Here is a 26,864-nt window from a genome sequence, read left to right as displayed (position 1 = left end):
ATTGATTTTAAAGAAAGACATTGATGTTTATGGTTAGGTACATTAGTGCAGCGACAGTGCTGTTTTCGCAAATGTGCTTGTTAAATGCTCACCGTTTGTCGAAGTAGGCGCATCGATTATATGCAACGCAGGACACGCTAGATAAACTAGTAATATCATCAACCATGTGTAGTTAACTAGTGATTATGTTAAGATTGGTTGTTTTTTATAAGATAAGTTTAATGCTAGCTAGCAACTTACCTTGACTTCTTGCTGCATTTGCGTAACAGGCAGGCTCTTCGTGGAGTACAATGAGAGGCAGGTGGTTAGAGCGTTGGACTAGTTAACTGTAAGGTTGCAAGATAGAATCCCTGAGCTGACAAGGTAAACATCTGTCGTTCTGCCCCTGAACAAGCAGTTAACCCACTGTTCCTAGGCCGTCATTGAAAATAAGAATGTGTTCTTAACTGACTTGCCTAGTTAAATATCCATCTTAATCTTTTCTTTTTATTGGCAGTCTGAGATATGGCTTTTTCTTTGCCACTCTGCCTTGAAGGCCAGCATCCTGGAGTCGCCTGTTCACTCCCCCTACTCCCCAAACTACTACCTGCGGCTATGACTACCATCTTGGGACTTTTATTAATTGTTTTATTCAGTGTTATTACAACGTTCAATCCACATAGTGCATTTAATGTGTAAGAACATCAAAACTGAATCGAAAACTGATAATTATTTTAGAATGAACCAAAACTGAACCGATTTCAAAAAGCATGCTCAGCACTACATGGTTCTTCATTGTAGCCACTACACGTCTCCTGTGAGACATGGTTCTCCATTGTAGCTACTACACATCTCCTGTGAGACATGGTTCTCCATTGTAGCCACTACACGTCTCCTGTGAGACATGGTTCTCCATTGTAGCCACTACACGTCTCCTGTGAGACATGGTTCTCCGGGCGATTTCCATTTCCAAGAAAGTATAGGGTCCATGACTTGTGTTTACAATGAAAGATTTGAACAGTCAGTGTCAGGGTGCACTTTGTTTCTATGAGCGATGAAGAACAACGTTTAAAAGCTTGTCTACTTGGACTGTTCCCAAGGTCATTCTAAGAATACAATTAGGCCTTTTGGAGCAGATTGACATCAGATGTAAGTGTTCCTGACGTGTCGTGTAATCCAGCGTTGATTGCTGTTTTAGATTTCCCACAGAAGGTTGTGCCAGCCAGGGTTGTGTATCTGCGAGTGTGTGTGGCACAGCTCATCCCTCAGCTGTGTGGGTGGGTGGCTGGGCAGTGTTCCGGGCAGTGGTCTAGGTGCCCTTGTGAACAGCCCTCATCAATCACCAGCTGAATTAAGTTTTAAATAGATTCATTAGGACCCCTGTCAGTCGCTGGGCGTCTCTGTGTGACGCGGTAGACGACACGCGTCCACAGGGGAACACAACACTGCATCCCTAATTCACCGTTAGGTAAATGGGTTGACGGCTAGGTGACCTAACTCCATTTCTCCTCCCTCTCTTTCTGTTCTGTCTCTTAGTCTCTGACTAATGTGTTATGGGACTCTCTTACTGTCCTTTCATTCATTCCTTCCACTCTGTGCCTGGGATTCTTCTTTTTCTCTGTTCCCTCTCGCTGTATCACTCGGTTTTATCTGTGAGTCAGGGGAAATCTTGCCCTCTCTTCACTGTGTCTCTGAGCCAGTGTCTCTTGTGTCCTTGGCAGTGATGAGGAAGTTGATTCTGTTCTATAGACCCTTATGGGAGTAGCTTCTCTGACAGACTAATGCGTTAGTGTCCCTGTTTTCCTAATCGCCTGCTCCTCTGTCTGCTGTCGCCCCTCTCTGAAAGACTGTAATTGTCCCTGTTTTCCTAAACGCCTGCTCTTCTGTCTGCTGTCATCCCTCTCTGACAGTCTGTCATAGTCCCTGTTTTCCTAAACGCCTGCTCTTCTGTCTGCTGTCACCCCTCTCTGACAGGATTTTGGGGACCTTCAACGTCTCCCTCTCACTTCCCCCTTGGGCAAGTTCCCCTTCTTCTTCGGAACAGCCATCTTTGCCTTCGAAGGCATCGGAGTGGTAAGTACTCTTCAACAACTGGGACTCTTATTTGCCCAAACCCTTATGTAGTTAGAAACACCTGATTGGTTCCGGCACTTATGTGACCAGCTTTGGATTGGATGATGATTGGGGACCACGGGCCACGGCTGCAGTTAAAAGCCTTGAACACTGCATGGCTTAGAGAATGTTCAAGCCAAGGATAGTATTAGTGTTAATGTCATATAATTGATCCAGGGTGAATAGTGAGGATGGTGAGATCACATACTCATCTTACCCTCAGCGTGGTCGTTAACAAGAGGATGCATCTGGTTTTCAAGGGAAATGAAAAGAGAAGCCTGACTTCCGCTTTTGGACGTCAACAAGTCGACACCACTCCATCTTAACTCCTCCTCCACATTTACTGGATTGGATGAAGTGTGAAAGTGAACCTCCCCCGGCATTTTATTTTTTTCTCACCAGGACCAGAAAGAAAAACGCTGCTGTGTGCCTGCTACGTTAGGTTAACCTTAGCTAAGTTAAATGCTGACCTCCGATGAGAGGGTTGAAGAATGGAAAAGTCCAATGATAACTCCTGGTGAGAGGGTTAAACTGGGCTAATCAGAGGGTTAAGCTAACGCTAACCTTCAGCTGGAGCTGGGGATTCAGTGGAGCTGGGGATTCAGCTGGAGCTGGGGATTCAGCGGGGATGGGGATTCAGCTGGAGCTGGGGATTCAGTGGGGATGGGGATTCAGCTGGAGCTGGGGATTTGATGGGGATTCAGCTGGAGCTGGGGATTCAGTGGGGATGGAGATTCAGCTGGAGCTGGAGATTCAGCGGGGATGGGGATTTAGTGGGGATGGAGATTCAGCTGGAGCTGGGGATTCAGTGGAGATGGGGATTCAGCTGGAGCTGGGGATTCAGTGGGGATGGGGATTCAGCTGGAGCTGGGGATTCAGCTGGAGCTGGGGATTCAGTGGGGATGGGGATTCAGCTGGAGCTGGGGATTTGATGGGGATTCAGCTGGAGCTGGGGATTCAGTGGGGATGGAGATTCAGCTGGAGCTGGAGATTCAGCGGGGATGGGGATTTAGTGGGGATGGAGATTCAGCTGGAGCTGGGGATTCAGTGGAGATGGGGATTCAGCTGGAGCTGGGGATTCAGTGGGGATGGGGATTCAGCTGGAGCTGGGGATTTGATGGAGATGGTGTCCTGCAGATAAGGATAAGTGTGTGTGTGTGTGTGCGCCCGCCATGGGCATGATGATGTATGAGGTGGTACCACGGTGTGTTGACAGAGGGGCAGAGGAATACTCCCTGACCGCCGCTAACCCATTAATCAGCCAACCGGTGGGCACAGGGTGATGGCCGACACGTCACCACGACAACCCGACAGCCAGGCCCCTCCGGATCAGCACATCTCCCTACAGAGGGAGGAAGAAGGAGAGAAGAGTACAAAATAAGAGAGAAAGGTTGTGGAGAGAATTGCTGACGCTGCTCAGATAGGATAGATGACCAGGAAGGAAGAATGAATGATAGCAGATAAAGTAAATAAATAATTGAAGTAGTTAAGCCTCCTCCAGTTATCCCGTTCCACTCTCTCTGAGTGCCTTCTCTCTCTCCTCTCTCTCTGGTAGTGATCCACGACCATATGGGTTCTCTCAGTCACCCTGACAGGGTAATTATCCGCCTGGGGATGTGATCTTCACACCATTCCCCTGGGATAAGCAATGGGGAAGGGAGAGAGCCGGCCTGAAACGGGTGTCACTGGGCCAATTGGTAATAACTGATTGGCCAGCGCTGCTGCCAGTAAAAGCGTATCTAACAGAGGGAAGGTGTTGGGTTAAATGTGGAAGACACATTTCGGTTGAATGCGTTCAGTTGTGATTTAGTTGTCCCCTTTCCTTTCCCACATCTCCAGTAGGTACTTGACTTCTGTTAGCTCAAACTATGGTTCCTTCTAGCACTAAAAACTGGGCCAAAGTGCTTTGGTGTGCTTCTCACTTACTGACACACCTTTATCTGTACATTCTCCACCTGTCTCTCCAGCACAAAGTTCATAAAACAGAGAACTAGTTCAGCTCCCTGCAGATACTCTTGGCGCTAATGCTAATTGTGTTGGCTAGGCCAGCTAAAGCAACTTTTAGGTGTTTTGGCTTTGGGCTTCAGAGTTTAAAGGAAGGTTATTAAGCTGGGTTGCAGGTTTCTTTCCAAACAATCACCTAAACCCCCTTTAATCCTCACCTTACCAGAAGATCTCTCTCACCCTTCTCAAGGATAAACTAAGACTGTAAGTAAGTAAGTATTTTAAGACGGTAGATTAGCGCAAGGCTGTGTGCTGCACCTTTGGATGCCTCTGCTTTTGATTCCAGGGAGTTTATAGGTAGTGTGTGATTCCAGGGAGTTTATAGGTAGTGTTTGATTCCAGGGAGTTTATAGGTAGTGTTTGATTCCAGGGAGTTTATAGGTAGTGTGTGATTCCAGGGAGTTTATAGGTAGTGTGTGATTCCAGGGAGTTTATAGGTAGTGTGTGATTCCAGGGAGTTTATAGGTAGTGTTTGATTCCAGGGAGTTTATAGGTAGTGTTTGATTCCAGGGAGTTTATAGGTAGTGTGTGATTCCAGGGAGTTTATAGGTAGTGTGTGATTCCAGGGAGTTTATAGGTAGTGTGTGATTCCAGGGAGTTTATAGGTAGTGTGTGATTCCAGGGAGTTTATAGGTAGTGTTTGATTCCAGGGAGTTTATAGGTAGTGTTTGATTCCAGGGAGTTTATAGGTAGTGTTTGATTCCAGGGAGTTTATAGGTAGTGTGTGATTCCAGGGAGTTTATAGGTAGTGTTTGATTCCAGGGAGTTTATAGGTAGTGTGTGATTCCAGGGAGTTTATAGGTAGTGTTTGATTCCAGGGAGTTTATAGGTAGTGTGTGATTCCAGGGAGTTTATAGGTAGTGTTTGATTCCAGGGAGTTTATAGGTAGTGTGTGATTCCAGGGAGTTTATAGGTAGTGTGTGATTCCAGGGAGTTTATAGGTAGTGTGTGATTCCAGGGAGTTTATAGGTAGTGTGTGATTCCAGGGAGTTTATAGGTAGTGTGTGATTCCAGGGAGTTTATAGGTAGTGTGTGATTCCAGGGAGTTTATAGGTAGTGTGTGATTCCAGGGAGTTTATAGGTAGTGTGTGATTCCAGGGAGTTTATAGGTAGTGTGTGATTCCAGGGAGTTTATAGGTAGTGTGTGATTCCAGGGAGTTTATAGGTAGTGTGTGATTCCAGGGAGTTTATAGGTAGTGTGTGATTCCAGGGAGTTTATAGGTAGTGTGTGATTCCAGGGAGTTTATAGGTAGTGTGTGATTCCAGGGAGTTTATAGGTAGTGTGTGATTCCAGGGAGTTTATAGGTAGTGTGTGATTCCAGGGAGTTTATAGGTAGTGTGTGATTCCAGGGAGTTTATAGGTAGTGTTTGGCCTCTTACCTCTAACTCCTCCATCAAGTCCAGGGCAGTTAGCAGATGGATACAGGCCGTGGGTGAAAGTCTTTGGTGAATTTGTTAAAGTTTTCTCCTCTGGCTCCGGGGAGGGGGGGTGGGTGAGGGCGAGAAAAGCCCCCAAAAATGTAGTACGGCACAGAACAATTGTTCTAATCTTATTTTGAAGAGAGACCGCTACTTGTGGCTATTGACACAGGCTCCCTGGTTCTCTTGGCAGGTTGTTTGTATACTGTGTAGATAGGCTGTTTTGTGCAGAGAGAGATTTCCATGACTTTGATCTCTCCACTTTCCCTGGGCTTTGCTTTCTATTTGAATGGAGAAGGCGTTGCTGCTTATTTGTGTCTTCACGCTACAGTAGATCCAATGTGCACCCAGAGATCTGTTGCCAGTGATCTACTCCTCTGATTTACATAATACTGCTCTGGGTTCCGTTTAATTCAGAGAGCCACTCTGAAGAGAGAGAGAGAGAAAGGACATTTTAAACTACATCTGTTAAAGGACATTTTTTTTTTTAACCAAATCAAAATGTTTGTTATAAGGGTCTAGACACTTTTTTTTTGTAATTTCACTTGGTTTTGAGAAACTTACCCCAACTCGTGATACTCTTCCTTGTTGCTTGTTCTGCAATATGGGGGCCACAGATAAACATGAACAAAGGCTACAAAAACACCCAAATACCTTTTCTAAACTGCAAAGCTCTAAGTATAGTGATGCAGGTCTTTTAGATGTTGTACACATGAAATTGTCATTCCAAACTTTATGTGCAACGTTATATTCCATTGTGTTGCCAATCGAGCGATACCCCTCTGTACAGCTGGATAGGGGAAACCGCTGTAGTCGTACAAAATAATATAACGTTGCAGATAAAGTTCGAAATGGCACAATTTTGTGTCAGACCCTCAGGTTTAGAAATGCAAATCTGGTTTTCATTATCTTACTTTTCTCTATTTCTTGTTCTCTCCCTCTCCCACCCTCTCTCCCACCCTCTCTCTCTCCATCTCTCTCTCCCTCTCCCTTTCCCACCCTCTCTCTCCCAACCTCTCTCTCTCCCACCCTCTATCTCCCTCTTTCTCTCACCCTCTATCTCTCCCTCTCCCGCCCTCTCTCTCTCTCCCTCGCTCTCTCCCGCTCTCTCTCTCTCTCTCTCTCTCTCTCTCTCTCTCTCTCTCTCTCTCTCTCTCTCTCTCTCTCTCTCTCTCTCTCTCTCTCTCTCTCTCTCTCTCTCTCTCTCTCTCTCTCTCTCTCTCTCTCTCTCTCTCTCTCTCTCTCTCTCCCGCCCTCTCTATCTCTCTCTCTCTCTCTCCCGCCCTCTCTAGCTCTCTCCCGCCCTCTCTCTCTCCCGCCCTCTCTCTCTCCCGCCCTCTCTCTCTCTCTCTCCCGCCCTCTCTCTCTCTCTCTCCCGCCCTCTCTCTCTCTCTCTCCCGCCCTCTCTCTCTCCCTCTCCCGCCCTCTCTCTCTCTCTCTCCCTCTCCCGCCCTCTCTCTCTCTCTCTCCCTCTCCCGCCCTCTCTCTCTCTCTCTCCCTCTCCCGCCCTCTCTCTCTCTCTCTCCCTCTCCCGCCCTCTCTCTCCCTCTCCCGCCCTCTCTCTCTCTCTCTCTCTCTCCCTCTCTCTCTCTCTCTATCTCTGCCTCTCCCGCCCTCTCGCTCTCTCTCCCTCTCCCGCCCTCTCGCTCTCTCTCCCTCTCCCGCCCTCTCGCTCTCTCTCCCTCTCCAGCCCTCTCTCTCTCTTTTCTAACAGAAATGCTGACCTAGTAAGTGCAACAGGCAAAAAGGTTTTCCCCTCGGTCTCGTGTCTTAATCTGTTTTCCAGAGCCCCCTTTCTCCTCCGTGGCTCACCTAATTTCTTTGTCTTTAATGGCAGGTCTAGTATTTTCCTATGGCCTGCCGGAGACACTTCTTTTGAACTAAAATTCTGAGGCTGAAGCTTCAGCTGGCCAGCCTGATCGATTGAAATTCCAGAATGACAAATGTAGCAGAGGACATAAATATTGCAATTAGGGATGGGGATTCGGCTCCTGCCTCAAACCAGGGTTTTATTGGGCTGGGGGTTTCTTAAAGGGTTTCTCGGGTGTGGAGGCTGACTGTTATGTAATGCTAATACATACATACACTGTGCTTGGCTCCTCTACCCAGCGCTGCCTGCTTCTCTGCGCAGGAGGTGAGCTCTGCAGAGGGCTGATTGAGCCTTGCTCACTGTAGGTTTCTGTATAAATAGACTTCATCTAATACCCTTGGCCTGGGTGGTAGAGTAATAAAGGAAAAATATAGATATACAAATATATATTTTTTGCTAAAACATATATGGGGGATTGGAAGTGATGTAGACAATTACATTGGAAGCTACAGTCTATCTGCAATACTAAAACTGATCTACCCACTAAAAAAATGAATATCTATAAAAAAATGCCCCCGGCCAAGTTTGTGTTGAAACCACTGGTACGTACGTATGTATTCATACATATAGACATACACATAGCTACCTACACCCCACATGCAATGCAGGCGCTCTTACTAACGTAGGCTACACTCTCTTACTTATCCATATTCATGGACACACACTGTTCAGTAATATACATGGACATGACGTATGTACACAAGCACATCCCAAGCTCATTTTGACATGTATCATAGCATGCCCATTTACACCCAAACAAAATCCAGTCTCCACATATGCAAACACACTTTGTCTCTGTCACACTCTTTGCCCGCTCTGCGAGTGATGTATGAACAGATCCACAGCCTCATTTTGCGCGCACACACACGCTATACTCTGGCCCAAGACTAACAGTAGAGAAAATCTGCCCAGGGTGATGTAATACCGTACAGTAATATAATGTGAAGCGATCATGTCTTACTGGTAGCAGGGACCTTTGACCTCTTCTCTCATTACAAGGGGATTGTGGCCAACCTGAGGTCAGCAGTAGTTAGTCGAGGTCTCAACCTTTTGGCATAAACACAAAATGGCTGTTGGGTTGCTGTGGTGCGAGAAAGACGACACAATGACTCAGGTGATTGGCTTAATGCTGCTACTCCTGATTTGTTGCATTGCGCGGTTGGCGGCAGGTGATTGGCTGAGAGATAATAGCTGGCTAGGCCTCCCTTCCCTACTGACAATCCCATATTGCCCTCTTCATTGCCTTAATACTAAATTGCCATCAATTAACCTTTAATTAACCTTTAATTGATGACAAATTAGTTGGATAGGTCAATGAAGGAGAACTGTTGTCATGACTACAGGCAGAGAGAGAGAGGCTGTTCTTTAGCGTTGTGTGACTGCTTAATCTGCCTGCATATTAGCCGCTCGAGTGCTAAGGTAGTGGCGAGAGTCTAACCGAAGGGGAGAGGGGGGCTGATGAACCAGTTTCAACCTCAGTGTCAGACGGACGCCTTAAGAAAGAAATGACTTATCACTTTGATATTCATGGTCAAGAACACATATTTGGGGGAATTAATGATGATTATAACATTTCAGCACTGATAAACTTCAAATAGTTTAGTGTCCTCTTTGAATATTTTTTGTCTTTCATCTGACCTTGTCTCTATATTTGCTTTCATTTTCTCTTTCTGTTTTTCATTTACCATGCTCTTCTACCCAGTCTACTGCTTTATCTTCCCTTTTCTCTCTGTCTCTCTCTCTGTCGGTCTCCCTGTGTGTGTTTGTCGGTCTCCCTGTGTGTGTTTGTCGGTCTCCCTGTGTGTGTTTGTCGGTCTCCCTGTGTGTTTGTCGGTCTCCCTGTGTGTGTGTGTGTCGGTCTCCCTGTGTGTGTGTTTGTCGGTCTCCCTGTGTGTGTGTGTGTCGGTCTCCCTGTGTGTGTGTGTGTCGGTCTCCCTGTGTGTGTGTGTCGGTCTCCCTGTGTGTGTGTGTGTGTCGGTCTCCCTGTGTGTGTGTGTGTCGGTCTCCCTGTGTGTGTGTGTGTCGGTCTCCCTGTGTGTGTGTGTGTCGGTCTCCCTGTGTGTGTGTGTTTGTCGGTCTCCCTGTGTGTGTGTGTTTGTCGGTCTCCCTGTGTGTGTGTGTTTGTCGGTCTCCCTGTGTGTGTGTGTTTGTCGGTCTCCCTGTGTGTGTGTGTTTGTCGGTCTCCCTGTGTGTGTGTGTTTGTCGGTCTCCCTGTGTGTGTGTGTTTGTCGATCTCCCTGTGTGTGTGTGTGTGTGTCGGTCTCCCTGTGTGTGTGTGTCGGTCTCCCTGTGTGTGTGTGTCGGTCTCCCTGTGTGTGTGTGTGTCGGTCTCCCTGTGTGTGTGTGTGTGTGTGTGTGTGTGTGTGTGTGTCGCTCTCCCTGTGTGTGTGTGTGTCGCTCTCCCTGTGTGTGTGTGTGTCGCTCTCCCTGTGTGTGTGTGTGTCGCTCTCCCTGTGTGTGTGTCGCTCTCCCTGTGGGTGTGTGTGTCGGTCTCCCTGTGGGTGTGTGTGTCGCTCTCCCTGTGTGTGTGTGTCGCTCTCGCTGTGTGTGTGTGTGTCGGTCTCCCTGTGTGTGTGTCGGTCTCCCTGTGTGTGTGTGTGTGTGTCGCTCTCCCTGTGTGTGTGTGTGTGTGTTGCTCTCCCTGTGTGTGTGTGTCGCTCTCCCTGTGTGTGTGTGTGTGTGTGTCGGTCTCCCTGTGTGTGTGTGTGTCGCTCTCCCTGTGTGTGTGTGTCGCTCTCCCTGTGTGTGTGTCGCTCTTCCTTTTGTGTTTGTGTGTTGCTCTCCCTGTGTTTGTGTGTCGCTCTCCCTGTGTGTGTGTGTGTCTGTCTCCCTGTGGGTGTGTGTGTCGCTCTCCCTGTGTGTGTGTGTGTCGCTCTCCCTGTGTGTGTGTGTGTCGCTCTCCCTGTGTGTGTGTGTGTCGCTCTCCCTGTGTGTGTGTGTGTCGCTCTCCCTGTGTGTGTGTGTGTCGCTCTCCCTGTGTGTGTGTGTGTCGCTCTCGCTGTGTGTGTGTGTCGCTCTCGCTGTGTGTGTGTGTGTCGCTCTCGCTGTGTGTGTGTGTCGCTCTCGCTGTGTGTGTGTGTGTCGCTCTCGCTGTGTGTGTGTGTGTGTCGCTCTCGCTGTGTGTGTGTGTGTCTGTCGGTCTCGCTGTGTGTGTGTGTGTCTGTCGGTCTCCCTGTGTGTGTGTGTGTGTGTGTGTCGGTCTCGCTGTGTGTGTGTGTGTGTGTCGGTCTCGCTGTGTGTGTGTGTGTGTCGGTCTCCCTGTGTGTGTGTGTCGGTCTCCCTGTGTGTGTGTGTCGGTCTCCCTGTGTGTGTGTGTCGGTCTCCCTGTGTGTGTGTGTGTGTCGGTCTCCCTGTGTGTGTGTGTGTGTGTGTGTGTCGGTCTCCCTGTGTGTGTGTGTGTGTGTGTGTCGGTCTCCCTGTGTGTGTGTGTGTGTGTGTGTGTGTGTGTGTGTGTGTGTGTCGGTCGGTCTCTCTCTGTCTGGGCTTGTCTGTCTGTCTGTCTGTCTCTGTCTCTGTCTCTGTCTCTGTCTCTGTCTCTGTCTCTGTCTCTGTCTCTGTCTCTGTCTCTGACTTTGTCTCTGTTTGTGTGTGTGTCTCGTCTGTTTGTCTGTCTGGGTCTGTCTGTGTGTCTGTCTCTCTGTCTGTCTCTCTGTCTCTGTGTGTGTGTGTGTGTGTGTCTCTGTCTCTGTCTGGGTTTGTCTGTGTGTGTGTGTGTGTGTGTGTGTGTGTGTGTCTGTCTTTCTCTGGGTCTGTTTCTGTCTGGGTTTGTTTGTCTGGGTCTGCCTGTCTGTCTGTCTGTCTGTCTCTGTCTGTGTCTATATGTGTTTGTGTGTCTCTGTCTGTCTGTGTCTGTATTTTTCTGTGTGTGTGTGTGTGTGTGTGTGTGTGTGTGTGTGTGTGTGTGTGTGTGTGTGTGTGTGTGTGTGTGTGTGTGTGTGTGTGTGTGGTCTTTTTGGGTCTGTCTGTCTTTGTCTGTCTGTCTGTCTGTATGTCTGTCTGTGTATGTCTGTCTGTCTGTGTATGTCTGTCTTTTTGGGTCTGTCTCTGACTCTGTCTGGGTTTTGTCTGTCTGGGTCTGTCTGTCTGGGTCTGTCTGTCGTTGTCTGGGTCTGTCTCTGTCTGTTTGTCTGTCTGTCTCTGTCTGTTTGTCTGTCTCTGTCTGTTTGTCTGTGTCTGTCGGTGTCTGTTTCTGTCGGTGTCTGTTTCTGTCGGTGTCTGTTTCTGTCTGTTTCTGTCTGTTTCTGTCTGTTTCTGTCTGTTTCTGTCTGTTTCTGTCTGTTTCTGTCTGTTTCTGTCTGTTTCTGTCTGTTTCTGTCTGTTTCTGTCTGTTTCTGTCTGTTTCTGTCTGTTTCTGTCTGTTTCTGTCCGTGTCTGTCTGTGTCTCTGTCTGTTTGTCTATCTGGGTCTAAATGTCTATCTCTGTCTGTGTGTGTGTGTCTGTGTGTCTGTCTGTCTTTTTGGGTCTGTCTCGCTCTGTCTGGGTTTGTTTGTCTGGGTCTGTCTTTGTCTGTCTGTCTGTTTCTGTCTGTGTCTGTTTCTGTCTGTTTCTGTCTGTTTCTGTCTGTTTCTGTCTGTTTCTGTCTGTTTCTGTCTGTTTCTGTCTGTTTCTGTCTGTTTCTGTCCGTGTCTGTCCGTGTCTGTCTGTGTCTCTCTGTTTGTCTATCTGGGTCTAAATGTCTATCTCTGTCTGTGTGTGTGTGTCTGTGTGTCTGTCTGTCTTTTTGGGTCTGTCTCGCTCTGTCTGGGTTTGTTTGTCTGGGTCTGTCTTTGTCTGTCTGTCTGTTTCTGTCTGTGTCGGTTTCTGTCTGGGTCTCTGTCTGTTTGGGTCTGGGTGTCTCTGTCTGGGTTTTTCTGGGTCTGTCTGTTTCTGTTTGTGTGTCTGTCTGTGTGTCTGTGTTTCTGTTTGTCTGTCTCTGTCTGTTTGGGTCTGTCTGTCTCTGTCTGTTTGGGTCTGTCTGTCTCTGTCTGTTTGGGTCTGTCTGTCTGTTTGGGTCTGTCTGTCTCTGTCTGTTTGGGTCTGTCTGTCTGTCTGTTTGGGTCTGTCTGTCTCTGTCTGTTTGGGTCTGTCTGTCTCTGTCTGTTTGGGTCTGTCTGTCTGTTTGTCTCTGTCTGTTTGGGTCTGTCTGTCTGTTTGGGTCTGTCTGTTTGGGTCTGTCTGTCTGTTTGGGTCTGTCTGTCTGTTTGGGTCTGTCTGTCTGTTTGGGTCTGTCTGTCTGTTTGGGTCTGTCTGTCTGTTTGGGTCTGTCTGTCTGTTTGGGTCTGTCTGTCTCTGTCTGTTTGGGTCTGTCTGTCTGTTTGGGTCTGTCTGTCTCTGTCTGTTTGGGTCTGTCTGTCTCTGTCTGTTTGGGTCTGTCTGTCTCTGTCTGTTTGGGTCTGTCTGTCTCTGTCTGTTTGGGTCTGTCTCTGTCTGTTTGGGTCTGTCTGTTTGGGTCTGTCTGTCTGTTTGGGTCTGTCTGTTTGGGTCTGTCTGTCTCTGTCTGTTTGGGTCTGTCTGTCTCTGTCTGTTTGGGCCTGTCTGTCTCTGTCTGTTTGGGTCTGTCTGTCTGTTTGGGTTTGTCTGTCTCTCTCTGTCTGTCTGTCTGTCTGTCTGTCTGTCTGTCTTTCTTTTTGTCTGTTTCTGTTTGGGTCTGTCTGTCTGTCTGTCTGTTTCTGTTTGTTTGGGTCTGTGTTTCTGTTTGTCTGTTTGGGTCTGTCTGTCTCTGTCTGTTTGGGTCTGTGTTTGGTTATGTCTGTCTCTCTCTTTCTGTTTGTCTGTGTCTTTCTGTTTGTCTGTGTCTCTGCCTGTCTGTGTCTTTCTGTTTGTCTGTTCTCTGTTGTCTGTGTCTTTCTGTCTGTCTGTCTCTGTCTTTATCCCTCACTCTCCCCTCTATCTCTCCTACTCTCCTCCATCTCTCTCTCTCTCTCTCTCTCTCTCTCTCTCTCTCTCTCTCTCTCTCTGTCCACATCTATGTCTCTGTATGTGTCTGCTCCTCTCTCATTAGTGGGTTGTACCCCCAGGCTGAGAGGTCAGTGTTATTAGCTTGTTAACTGAACCACCTGTTGTCTGCTGAATGCAGACCAGCTCTCTGCCCAATGCCGCCATCTCACACACCCTGCTTGATGTGGCGGTAAGAAGGCAGGGGCTCCTGGCACTGTGGCTTTAGTCGGGTCTCTTAGATCAGTGGAGTTTTGGCATGTTACTTCTCTGGCTCTGAAGCAACTCAGTCACTGTTGGAGTCTTGGCTGGTTTGCCCTGTTACGGAGTTTGTGGTTTGAGGGCAATGTGTTTGAGATGTTTTGTTGTGAGTGAGGTAAGGTTCTTGGACAGATAGCCAAACAGGAGAGGCCCTTGACAACTTTTTATTGTGATTTAGATGTATCCACTTACTCTGACACCTAAAGATACATTCTTGTTGGCTGTGTGCTTTCATACATTAGTCTAATAGTGTGTTTTGTATGCATAATCAGTGCATCAGAAATCAGGTCTTTGAAGTGTTCACCATCCCTCTGTGTCTGTGAGCCTTGTTGGTGCTGCAATTGTTCTCAATTCGCTGCCAGACGAAGTCATGAATCACCAAGTCAAACAGCAGTCCGACAACTTTTCAGTCGCATCAGGAGGAGAGGTAACAAGCCCCTGTCAAGAACTGATCAGTCACTACCAAGAAGGGAAGAGGGAAAGAAAAATACATCTGTTCATTGAATATGTATGTGATTTTGACAGCCAGGTTTAAACCTGTTCAAATGAAACTGTTGTTACCCAAATTAGAAAGCATCTATATTTTCTTGACGTGAGGAGGGGAAGAGCGAGAGGGAATGAAAGAAAGAGAGAAAGGGAGGTAGGTGCGAGTGTCTGGGGATCTAATTATGCCACGGTCTCTTTATGTGGAGGTTTGGTGATGAATACCAATCATTAATCCCTCTGCCCAGATCGAGATGCGTTCCCAGGGCAGAGAGCGGAGAGCAGTTCTTCAGTGTGTGTGTGGTACTTAGCAGTGATAATGTTTCCTGCCACCCTGCCATGCTGCATCCCCACGGGGCACGAGCCAAACGACAGCACCTAAAACATTCAACACCCACCCTCCCTCTCACCCAGCATACCAACTCTCCTCATCCCCAGCAAAAGTCTGATCCTTGAGCTTGGTAAACGTCTGGGGTTAACGTAGGTCACCATGTATAATGTAATCAGAGACCTCTTATCTGCTCAGTTATCCTTCTCTCTGCCAAGGATTTGTTATTCAACAGAAGGATGATGCTTTTCATCTTTTCGTGGCTTTTTCAGATCTCAATACTTAGTTTTTCGGGGGGACTCTTTCCAGGCTTTTATTCAAGATAATTTATTTATTTGTGTTGCATTACTTTTATTATACAGCATTCCTGGTTTCTTGACAATCTCCCTCTGTGTGTATGTGGCAGGTTCTTCCTCTAGAGAACCAGATGAAGGAACCGAAGCGGTTCCCCACGGCTCTAAACATCGGGATGGGTATCACCATCGTCCTCTACGTTGTCTTGGCAACGCTGGGCTACCTCCACTTTGGTGATGACATCAAAGGAAGCATAACCCTTAACCTTCCTCACAACGCATGGTGAGCCCCGTCACATAAACAGGAAGATGGTTGAACATGGTAGTACACGGTGTCTGTTAGCGGATACGGTGTAGATGGCTGGGTGGCTGGCCTTTTTAAAGGAGCTTGTTGTAAAGAGACCTAGGAACAAATTGACCTGCTCCGACTCCCAGTAAAGGGTTTCTCTGATGCTGTAGTGGACAGAGAGGTTAGGTTGGCCCTCTCAGTACTATGGCGACGGTATTGTGGGTGTGTACTGTGTGTTTGTAGTCAATGTGCGACTGTGTAGTGTGTGTGTATGTGTGTGGTTACATCAATTTTAATTATGATTTGCGTGTGTGTCAGTATTATATGCTGCCTCCTCTAGACTTGGGCGGTATCCACATTGTCCTACCTTCATACCAACCAAAATTTGGCAATGCTAAACACAACGGGCGCTTTTCTCAAACCCCATTGAGCTCTCAAACCCCAAATTCCATAGCGAATGCTAGCTAAATGCTAACAAGCGCAATGCGATAATGTTATGCAGTCTCTGACAAACTATTTGCAGGACAGACATCACAGCTCATAAACTTATACAAGTATCTCAAAAATGCTACTCAGGTTTCTGCGTGCATAAAACCTATATTAGACAGCAAGGCTCTTGTTTCTAGAAGAAGCTAAATTAACTATCTAAACTATCCACAATTGAAGTACATTTAGCACATTTTAGACAGTTAACTTAATAGGTAGCCTAGCGGTTAAGAGCATTGGACCAGTAATTGAAACGTTGCTGGTTTGAATCCACAAGCCGACTAGGTGAAAAATGTGTCGATGTGCCCTTGAGTAAGGCACTTAACCCTAATTGCTCCTGTAAGTTGCTCTGGATAAGAGCATCTGCTAAATTACTAAAATGTAAATGTAAAATAAGATATCTTGTTGGCAAACATTTGAAAGTTGTGAATTCCATACTGTAACTAGGTCAACCGGCGCATGCTGCACCACAGTGAGTGACTCACAAGGCGCTGGTCTCTCATTGTGTGCTTGTAAACAAACACCACATGACTGGGGACTACTGGTAAGGTTCATAATGTAAAATAATGTGACGGGTGAAATGAAGAACGCAATCTGCTTTATCTCCTAACGTATTATACAAGTTGACTGCAGGTATTTACTTTAAAAGGAGCTACAAATATTCACATTTATTTGAAAAACTTCAAAGAAATAGTTTTGACGGTATTGACTGTATTGATAAACCATCTCCTGCCTGTTTTCCCGTTCCCCGGTATACTGTCCAAGCCTAGTATCCATGTAGTGTGTGTCTCTGTGATATGTCCTTTTGTCCTCTTTGTTTGAGTTTGTGTGAAATGTGGCTGTCAGTTACCATGTTGTATTACTGTAGAGGTCAGCTCAGTGTAACATCGCCAGACGAGGTATGCCATGGTGAGTTACCATGTTGTATTACTGTAGAGGTCAGCTCAGTGTAACATGACCAGACGAGGTATGCCATGGTGAGTTACCATGTTGTATTACTGTAGAGGTCAGCTCAGTGTAACATGACCAGACGAGGTATGCCATGGTGAGTTACCATGTTGTATTACTGTAGAGGTCAGCTCAGTGTAACATGACCAGACGAGGTATGCCATGGTGAGTTACCATGTTGTATTACTGTAGAGGTCAGCTCAGTGTAACATGACCAGACGAGGTATGCCATGGTGAGTTACCATGTTGTATTACTGTAGAGGTCAGCTCAGTGTAACATGACCAGACGAGGTATGCCATGGTCAGTTACCATGTTGTATTACTGTAGAGGTCTGCGGGGGACTGTTTTATTTATCCCGCTCCCACCCGCACCTGCAGCCGCACCCCGCCCGCTGCTGGTGGCTTTCTGTCTAACACCCACCCGGTACAGCAATAACTGGTCCCGAACCCAACCGCAGTCCCGCAATGTTATTTTAGGTGTATGTGACGCATCTCACTTGCCAGCCATGGTCCCAGCAATTATGCGCCCTATAGGCAATATCAAGATGCACAAAAATAAATTAAGAAATAGGTTAAATTACCAGAGATTCTCATGTGGCCCATTATATTAGGCTACCGGTATTAGCCAATAGGCTAGACTTAGTTTGAAGAGAGTTGAGTAGGAGTTGGAGAGACTTTTCAGCTACATTTATAGCCTACCTTTTTAGGAGTGGGACAATTTTCAGACTGAGACAAATATTGGTGATCAATATTTATTTCTAGGCAATGTAGTAAACTATAGCCTAATCATATATTAGGAAGTACTTTTCCTTGGAAAGATTGCTACCTTGTGTTTCTCTGCCCATGCATAGGCTATAGCAGTGGTTCCCAAACTAAGGGTCGCCTCATATGAAAATTGGGTCCAGTGAGAATTTACAATCATGAAAAAAATATACAAAAAAAGTAGATATTATAATATTGTCTTTGTATCTCAAAATCATTGTAAAGTGGTTAAAAGTGATGTAGGTCTGATTTATTTAAAGAGCATATTGAAGTTAGAAGCAATAGTCTACTACTATTTTAGCACCATTTCACTCTGCTCTGAGACAAGAATGGGGACTGGTCTTCATAAATGAATGAGATTTTTATTTTCATGGAATCTCTGTTTTGGTGATGGTTAGACTACAATTATAAAATTAGGGTGTAGAAATGTTATGCTCTTAGTGTAACCTTTATTTAACTAGGCAAGTCAGTTAAGAACAAATTATTATTTACAAGGACAGCCTACTCCTTCCTCCCCGTCGGTAATTGAACCCCGGTCTCCTGCAGGACACGGGGATTCTTTAGCTAAGTAGCCCAGTACTGTACTCCCGACCATCACGTTGTACAGCGTCATATTTTCTGCTCCATCCTAACGGAGACCCAGAGTTTTTTGTTTTCCTTGGAATAGAAACACCATAATATTAATCAAATTAATCCCAAACTCTAAAAGTAATTGGAATGGTAGATACAAAGTATTTGTAACATTGTGGTTACAATAAAGAATGTAAACAAGATGCTTTGTTTTTATTTATAGTAGAGCTGGACAGCTGGTGGGTATTTTGAAAACAGGTTTTCAAACACTTGTAGCCCGATTAGCAGGACAATAGACTCTTTATAGCCCGGCTACTGTAGGTGAGAACATCCCCCTACCTGCAATGTATTCAATGCTTAAGTACTCTGAAGTGTTACATTTCTAACTCAAAACAGCAGTACAGTATTTCTTCATCAACATCTTTGTTTTCGTTAATAAAATAATGAGAAAATTACTCTTTCAAAATTCAGATGTTAATTTAGTTATGGATCCATAACGAATTACTATGGGAATAAATATCACTGAATTACAGAAATATTGGAACAAAGTTGTCTAATGAAGGCAAACAAATAGTTTCTTACTGGAAAATACTCTTTCAAACACACATGGTCACTGTCACGTTCCTGACCGGTTTTCTGTTATTTTGTATGTGTTTGACGGTCAGGGCGTGAGTTTGGGTGGGTAGTCTATGTTATGTGTTTCTATGTTGGTTAAAGGGTGACCTGATATGGCTCTCAATTAGAGGCAGGTGGTTTTCATTTCCTCTGATTGAGAGCCATATTAAGGTAGGTGTTTTCACATTGATTGTTGTGGGTGGTTGTCTCCTGTGTCTGTGTTTGTCGCGCCACACGGGACTGTTTCGGTATCGTTCGTTCGTTCGTTTTGTATGTAGTCTGTTTCCTGTTCATGCGTTCTTCACGTTATATGTAAGTTCGTGTCCAGGTCTGTCTACATCGTTTATTTGTTTTGTTAATTATTCAAGTGTAGTTAGTTTTTTCATCTTGTTTAAATAAATCATGTCATTTCACAACGCTGCGTTTTGGTTGAATCCCTGCTCCTCCTCTTCGGATGAAGAGGAGGAGGAAATCCGTTACAGAACCACCCACCAAACCCAGACCAAGCAGCGGGACCACGAACAGTGGTCCACGAAACAGGAATCCTGGACATGGGATGAAGTATTGGAGGGAAAAGGACACTGGGCTCATATTGGGGAATATCGCCGCGCTCGTGAGGAGATGGAAGCTTCGAGAGCCCAGGAGCGGTGGTATGAGGAGGCAGCAAGGAGACGTGGCTGGAAGTCCGCGAAGAAACCCCAAAAATTTCTTGGGGGGGCTAAGAGGTAGTGGGCCAAGGGCAGGTAGGAGACCTGCGCCCACTTCCCAGGCTAACCGTGGAGAGCGGGAGTACGGGCAGACACCGTGTTACGCAGTAGAGCGCACTGTGTCTCCTGTACGTGTTCATAGCCCGGTGCGGGTTATTCCACCTCCCCGCACTGGTAGGGCTAGATTGAGGATTGAGCCGGATGTCATGAAGCCGGCCCTACATATCTGGCCACCAGTACGTCTCCTCGGGCCGGCTTACATGGCACCAGTCTTACGCATGGTGTCCCCGGTTCGCCTACATAGCCCGGTGCGGGTTATTCCACCTCCCTGCACTGGTCGGGCAACGGGGAGCATTCAACCAGGTAAGGTTGGGCAGGCTCAATGCTCAAGGGAGCCAGTACGCCTGCACGGTCAGGTATTTCCGGCGCCACCTCCCAGCCCCAGCCCAGTACCACCAGTGCCTCCTCCACGCACTCCCCCTATGGTGCGTGTCTCCAGCCCAGTGCCCCCAGTTCCGGCACCACACACTAAGCCACCTGTGCGTTTCCAGAGCCCTGTACACACTGTTCCTTCTCCCCGTACTCGTCCTGATGTGCGTGCCCTCAGCCCGGTGCCACCAGTGCCGGTACCACGCACCAGGTCCGTAGTACGTGTTGAGAGTCCAGTGTGCCCTGTCCCTGCTCCCCGCACTAGCCTGAAGGTGCGTGTCCTTAGCCCGGTGCCTCCAGTTCCGGCACCACGCACCAGGCCTACAGTGCGCCTCATCCGTCCAGAGCCATCCGTCTGCCCAGTGCCATCTGAGCCATCCGTCTGCCCAGCGCCATCTGAGCCATCCGTCTCCCCAGCGCCATCTGAGCCATCCGTCTCCCCAGCGCCATCTGAGCCATCCGTCTGCCCAGCGCCATCTGAGCCATCCGTCTGTCCCGAGCCGTTAGAGCCGCCCGTCTGTCCCGAGCCGTCAGAGCCGTTCGTCAGTCAGGAGCCGCTAGAGCCATTCGTCAGTCAGGATCTGCCAGAGCCGCCAACCAGACAGGATCTGCCAGAGCCGCCAACCAGACAGGATCTGCCAGAGCCGCCAACCAGACAGGATCTGCCAGAGCCGCCAACCAGACAGGATCTGCCAGAGCCGCCAACCAGACAGGATCTGCCAGAGCCGCCAACCAGACAGGATCTGCCAGAGCCGCCAACCAGACAGGATCTGCCAGAGCCGCCAACCAGACAGGATCTGCCAGAGCCGCCAACCAGACAGGATCTGCCAGAGCCGCCAACCAGACAGGGTCTGCCAGAGCCGCCAACCAGACAGGGTCTGCCAGAGCCGCCAACCAGACAGGGTCTGCCAGAGCCGCCAACCAGACAGGGTCTGCCAGAGCCGCCAGCCAGACAGGGTCTGCCAGAGCCGCCAGCCAGACAGGGTCTGCCAGAGCCGCCAGCCAGACAGGGTCTGCCAGAGCCGCCAGCCAGACAGGGTCTGCCAGAGCCGCCAGCCAGACAGGGTCTGCCAGAGCCGCCAGCCAGACAGGGTCTGCCAGAGCCGCCAGCCAGACAGGGTCTGCCAGAGCCGCCAGCCAGACAGGGTCTGCCAGAGCCGCCAGCCAGACAGGGTCTGCCAGAGCCGCCAGCCAGCCATGAGCGTCCAGAGCCGCCAGCCAGCCATGAGCGTCCAGAGCCGCCAGCCAGCCATGAGCGTCCAGAGCCGCCAGCCAGCCATGAGCGTCGAGAGCCGCCAGCCAGCCATGAGCGTCGAGAGCCGCCAGCCAGCCATGAGCGTCGAGAGCCGCCAGCCAGCCATGAGCGTCGAGAGCCGCCAGCCAGCCATGAGCGTCGAGAGCCGCCAGCCAGCCATGAGCGTCGAGAGCCGCCAGCCAGCCATGAGCGTCGAGAGCCGCCAGCCAGCCATGAGCGTCGAGAGCCGCCAGCCAGCCATGAGCGTCGAGAGCCGCCAGCCAGCCATGAGCGTCGAGAGCCGCCAGCCAGCCATGAGCGTCGAGAGCCGCCAGCCAGCCATGAGCGTCGAGAGCCGCCAGCCAGCCATGAGCGTCGAGAGCCGCCAGCCAGCCATGAGCGTCGAGAGCCGCCAGCCAGCCATGAGCGTCGAGAGCCGCCAGCCAGCCATGAGCGTCGAGAGCCGCCAGCCAGCCATGAGCGTCGAGAGCCGTCAGCCAGCCATGAGCGTCGAGAGCCGTCAGCCAGCCATGAGCGCCCAGAGCCGTCAGCCAGCCATGAGCTGCCATTTATCCAGAACTGTCTCTCTGTCCGGAGTTGCCCCTCTATCCTGAGTTGCCCCTCTATCCTGAGTTGCCCCTCTATCCTGAGTTGCCCCTCTATCCTGAGTTGCCCCTCTATCCTGAGTTGCCCCTCTATCCTGAGTTGCCCCTCTATCCTGAGTTGCCCCTCTATCCTGAGTTGCCCCTCTATCCTGAGTTGCCCCTCTATCCTGAGCTGCCCCTCTATCCTGAGCTGCCTCTCTGTCCTGAGCTACCTCTCTGTCCTGAGCTACCTCTCTGTCCTGAGCTACCTTATCCCGGTGCTGCCCCTTGTCCCGGTGCTGCCCCTTATCTTAAGGTTACCAGTTAAATTAAGTGGGTGTAAGATGATGGTGGTCATTCTAAGGGGGAGACGTAAGCTGGGATTGACTATGGTGGGGTGGGGACCTCGCCCAGAGCCTGAGCCACCACCGTGGTCAGACGCCCACCCAGACCCTCCCCTAGACTTTTGGTGGTGCGTTCGGAGTATGCACCTTGAGGGGGGGGTTATGTCACGTTCCTGACCGGTTTTCTGTTATTTTGTATGTGTTTGACAGTCAGGGCGTGAGTTTGGGTGGGTAGTCTATGTTATGTGTTTCTATGTTGGTTAAAGGGTGACCTGATATGGCTCTCAATTAGAGTCAGGTGGTTTTCATTTCCTCTGATTGAGAGCCATATTAAGGTAGGTGTTTTCACATTGATTGTTGTGGGTGGTTGTCTCCTGTGTCTGTGTTTGTCGCGCCACACGGGACTGTTTCGGTATCGTTCGTTCGTTTTGTATGTAGTCTGTTTCCTGTTCATGCGTTCTTCACGTTATATGTAAGTTCGTGTCCAGGTCTGTCTACATCGTTTATTTGTTTTGTTAATTATTCAAGTGTAGTTAGTTTTTTCGTCTTGTTTAAATAAATCATGTCATTTCACAATGCTGCGTTTTGGTCGAATCCCTGCTCCTCCTCTTCGGATGAAGAGGAGGAGGAAATCCGTTACAGTCACGTTGTACAGCATCATTATGGCTATTAGCATGGCTATATTTTGGCCTTTCAAAAGATTACAATCGCTCACTGTAGTTTTTTTGCAAACAAAATAATCTCTAAATTATCGTTTTTATATACATCTTATATATATACAGTGGGGAGAACAAGTATTTGATACACTGCCAATTTTGCAGGTGTATCAAACACCTTGATACACTGCCAATTTCGCAGGTGTATTTTGCAAGCATCTCAAGGTCCTGGAGTGGCCTACCCAATAGAAAATCTTTGGAGGGAGCTGAAAGTCCGTATTGCCCAGCGACAGCCCCGAAACCTGAAAGATCTGGAGAAGGTCTGTATGGAGGAGTGGGCCAAAATCCCTGCTGCAGTGTGTGCAAACCTGGTCAAGAACTACAGGAAACGTATGATCTCTGTAATTGCAAACAAAGGTTTCTGTACCAAATATTAAGTTCTGCTTTTCTGATGTATCAAATACTTATGTCATGCAATAAAATGCAAATTAATTACTTAAAAATCATACAATGTGATTTTCTGGATTTTTGTTTTAGATTCCGTCTCTCACAGTTGAAGTGTACCTATGATAAAAAATTACAGACCTCTACATGCTTTCTAAGTAGGAAAACCTGCAAAATGGTCAGTGTATCAAATACTTGTTCTCCCCACTGTATATATATGCCTTCCCGCTGTGGACATCTATTTCAGCTCCATTTTGCGCTGCTCTGAGACAAGCATGGAGAAATGAAAATGTTCAATTATATTCGTAAGATATATGTGTTGAATGAATATAAGTACGTGATGTCTGCTAAATAATCAAGATAGGTTTTTCCCAGAAATATTTAATTCTAAATAACAATCTGGTTTTCATTTAAAAATTAGTGAGAATGTCTTACCCCATGTTCAATAATTGCCTTTTTCTCACTCACTCCAGTTTAAATGAAAATTAAATCTCCAAAATATCATTACTTTTTAAACAAAGCTATTATTGTTATTATTATTATTAATTCATTTCGAGTTATATAAAAGCCCCTAATATCTGAGAATATCTAACAGAAAATGCACCTTAGATATTAATATAGAGTCCTCCAATCCTCTATATTTAAGGAAAATGCCCCATAGATATTAATATAGAGTCCTCCAATCCTCTAAATGTAATTATTGGCGGAGAGTCACGTCATTGAAAAACAATATTTTTAGATATACTGTAGGCCAACCATGGGCGAAATTAGTATTTGTTACACTACAATTAGGGTGTAGAAATGTTATTCCCCTTAGATATTAATTTAGAATTCTACTATCTACTACCTCTTATACTGTAGCCTACTCCCGACCGTCACGTTGTACAGTGCAATATTTTCCATTCCATCCTAATGGAAACCCTGAGGGTTTCATTTTTAGTTTTTCTCGGAATAGAAACACCATAATATTAATCAAGTTAATTAAGCAACATTTCTTAAAATCAGTCCCATGTACTATGTTATTACAAAAAAGGTTTTAAATTCTCTAGTAATGCCAATATGGGAGACTATCAAATGCTTCTCAAAGTTGCCCTCTGGTGGTCAAACTAGCACTAACTTGCATTAACGTAAAAAAATCGCTGACAATGAAATAACGTGCCATAGAATGCTGCAGCAGCCCGCAAGGTGCTGCAACTATTAAAGGAGGAACCACTGTACAGTACAAGTCAAAAGTTTGGAAACACCTACTCATTCCACGGCTTTTCTTTATTTTTACAATTTTCTACATTGTAGAATAATAGTGAAGACAAACAATGACATGACACATGGAATTGTGTAGTAACCAAAAAAGTGTTAAACAAATCAAAATATATTTATATTTGAGATTCCTCGAAGTAGCCACCTTTGCCTTGATGACAGATTTACATTGGCGCCTTACGTTCAGAAGTTACAAAACATCCTTTGATTTTGCAGAGAGTCACATCAATTTACAGGAATACTCATAATAGACATTGCTAAAAGATACAACTGTTATGCATGGAATTTTAGATGCACTTCTCCTTAATGCAACCGCTGTGTCAGATTTCAAAAAAGCTTTACGTAAAAAGCAAACCATGCAATAATCTGGGTCGGCGCTCAAAGCCCAATCAAGACACAAATATATCCGCCATATTATGCAGTCAACAGAAGTCAGAAGTAACATCATAAACATTCACTTACATTTGATGATCTTCATCAGAATGCACTCCCAGGAATCCCAGTTCCACAATAAATGTTTGTTTTGTTCGATAATGTCCATCATTTATGTCCAAATTCCTCCTTGTTGTTCTAGCGTTCAGTACACTTCACAAACTCACGACGCACGGGCAGGTCCAGGGGAAAGTATGGATGAAAAGTTAAAAAAGTTATATTACAGTCTTTAAAAACATGACAAGCGAAGTATTGAATCAATCTTTAGGATGTTTTTAACATAATTCTTCAATAATGTTCCAACCGGAGTATTCCATTGTCTTCAGAAGTGCGATGGAACAGAGCTCGCTCTCACGTGAATGCTCATGGTCAGGGCATGTTCAGGTCATGATAGACCTGACTCATTCCTCTCTCCTTCGGCCCCACTTCACTGTAGAAGCATCAGACAAGGTTCTAACGACTGTTGACATCTAGTGGAAGCCTTAGGAAATGCAACATTACCAATATCCCACTGTATCTTCAATAGGAACTGAGTTGAAAATCGAACGACCTCAGATTTCCCACTTCCTGGTTGGATTTTTTTCTCAGGTTTTTGCCTGCCATATGAGTTCTGTTATACTCAGACATCATTCAAACAGTTTTAGAAACTTCAGAGTGTTTTCTATCCAAATCTACTAATAATATGCATATTCTAGCTTTTTTGGCTTTGTAGCAGGCCGTTTACTCTGGCCATGCTTTTCATCCGGACGTGAAAATACTGCCCCTTACCCCAAAGAAGTTAATGCGTTTGAGCTAATCAGTTGTAGGGGTGGTATACAGAAGATAGCCCTATTTGGTAAAAGACCAAGTGCATATTATGGCAAGAACAGCTCAAATAAGCAAAGAGAAATGACAGTCTATCATTACTTTAAGACAGGTAGGTCAGTCAATCTGGCAAGAACTTAGAACGTTTTTTCAAGTGCAGTCGCAAAAACCATCAGGTAATATGATTACACTAGCTCTCATGTTGACCGCCACAGGAAAGGAAAACCCAGAGTTACTTACCTCTGCTGCAGAGGATAAGTTCATTAGTGTTACCAGCCTCAGAAATTGCAGCCCAAATAAATGCTTCACAGAGTTCAAGTAACAGACACATCTCAACATCAGCTGTTCAGAGGAGACTACGTGAATCAGGCCTTCATGGTCAAATTGCTGCAAAGAAATTCACTACTAAAGGACATCAATAATCTTGGCTTGGGCCAAGATACACGAGCAATGGACGTTAAGACCGGTGTAAATGTGTCCTTTATACTGATGAGTCCAAATTTTAGATTTTTGGTTTCAACTTGTATGTCTTTGTGACGCAGAGTAGACGAATGGATGATCTCCACATGTGTCCTCCTCCCAGAGCGCTAAGAACCTTGGCGTGATCCTGGACAACACCCTGTCGTTCTCCACCAACATCAAGGCGGTGGCCCGTTCCTGTAGGTTCATGCTCTACAACATCCGCAGAGTACGACCCTGCCTCACACAGGAAGCGGCGCAGGTCCTAATCCAGGCACTTGTCATCTCCCGTCTGGATTACTGCAACTCGCTGCTGGCTGGGCTCCCTGCCTGTGCCATTAAACCCCTACAACTCATCCAGAACGCCGCAGCCCGTCTGGTGTTCAACCTTCCCAAGTTCTCTCACGTCACCCCGCTCCTCCGCTCTCTCCACTGGCTTCCAGTTGAAGCTCGCATCCGCTACAAGACCATGGTGCTTGCCTACGGAGCTGTGAGGGGAACGGCACCTCAGTACCTTCAGGCTCTGATCAGGCCCTACACCCAAACAAGGGCACTGCGTTCATCCACCTCTGGCCTGCTCGCCTCCCTACCACTGAGGAAGTACAGTTCCCGCTCAGCCCAGTCAAAACTGTTCGCTGCTCTGGCCCCCCAATGGTGGAACAAACTCCCTCACGACGCCAGGACAGCGGAGTCAATCACCACCTTCCGGAGACACCTGAAACCCCACCTCTTCAAGGAATACCTAGGATAAAGCAATCCTTCTGCCCCCCCCCCCCCCCCCCCCCCCTTAAAAGATCTGATGCACTATTGTAAAGTGGCTGTTCCACTGGATGTCATAAGGTGAATGCACCAATTTGTAAGTCGCTCTGGATAAGAGCGTCTGCTAAATGACTTAAATGTAAATGTAAATGTAATGTTCTCACTGTGAAGCATGGAGGAGGAGGTGTGATGCTGTGGGGGGGATTTGCTGGTGACACTGTCAGGGATTTATTTACGATTCAAGGCACACTTAACCAGCATGGCTACCACAGCATTATGCTGTGATACGCCATCCCATTTGGTTTGCGCTTTGTGGGACTATCATTTGTTTTTTAACATTTTACCAAGAAGGAGAGTGATGGAGTGCTGCATCAGATCACCTGGCCTCCACATTCACTGACCTCAACCCAATTGAGATGGTT

At 47.1% G+C, this 26,864-nt stretch overlaps 1 protein-coding gene across 4 annotated transcripts in view; it reads left to right on the top strand.

Annotated features, from left to right (window-relative positions):
• Nucleotides 1–26,864, top strand: part of slc36a4 (solute carrier family 36 member 4) — a 230,844-nt gene that overhangs the window by 31,313 nt on the left and 172,667 nt on the right. For 3 of the 4 annotated variants that reach the window (XM_055880596.1, XM_055880595.1, XM_055880598.1), the window contains exons 9-10: nucleotides 1,954–2,052; nucleotides 14,777–14,946. In XM_055880596.1, the coding sequence (XP_055736571.1) occupies nucleotides 1,954–2,052; nucleotides 14,777–14,946 (269 nt within the window). Of the gene's footprint in view, nucleotides 1–1,953; nucleotides 2,053–14,776; nucleotides 14,947–22,489; nucleotides 22,740–26,864 lie in introns of those variants that run through there. The other variant, XM_055880597.1, reaches the window with a different exon arrangement.

Source organism: Salvelinus fontinalis, chromosome 24 (genome assembly GCF_029448725.1).
Source record: "Salvelinus fontinalis isolate EN_2023a chromosome 24, ASM2944872v1, whole genome shotgun sequence".
Taxonomy (NCBI): domain Eukaryota; kingdom Metazoa; phylum Chordata; class Actinopteri; order Salmoniformes; family Salmonidae; genus Salvelinus; species Salvelinus fontinalis.
This window is presented reverse-complemented; position numbering and strand designations above follow the sequence as displayed.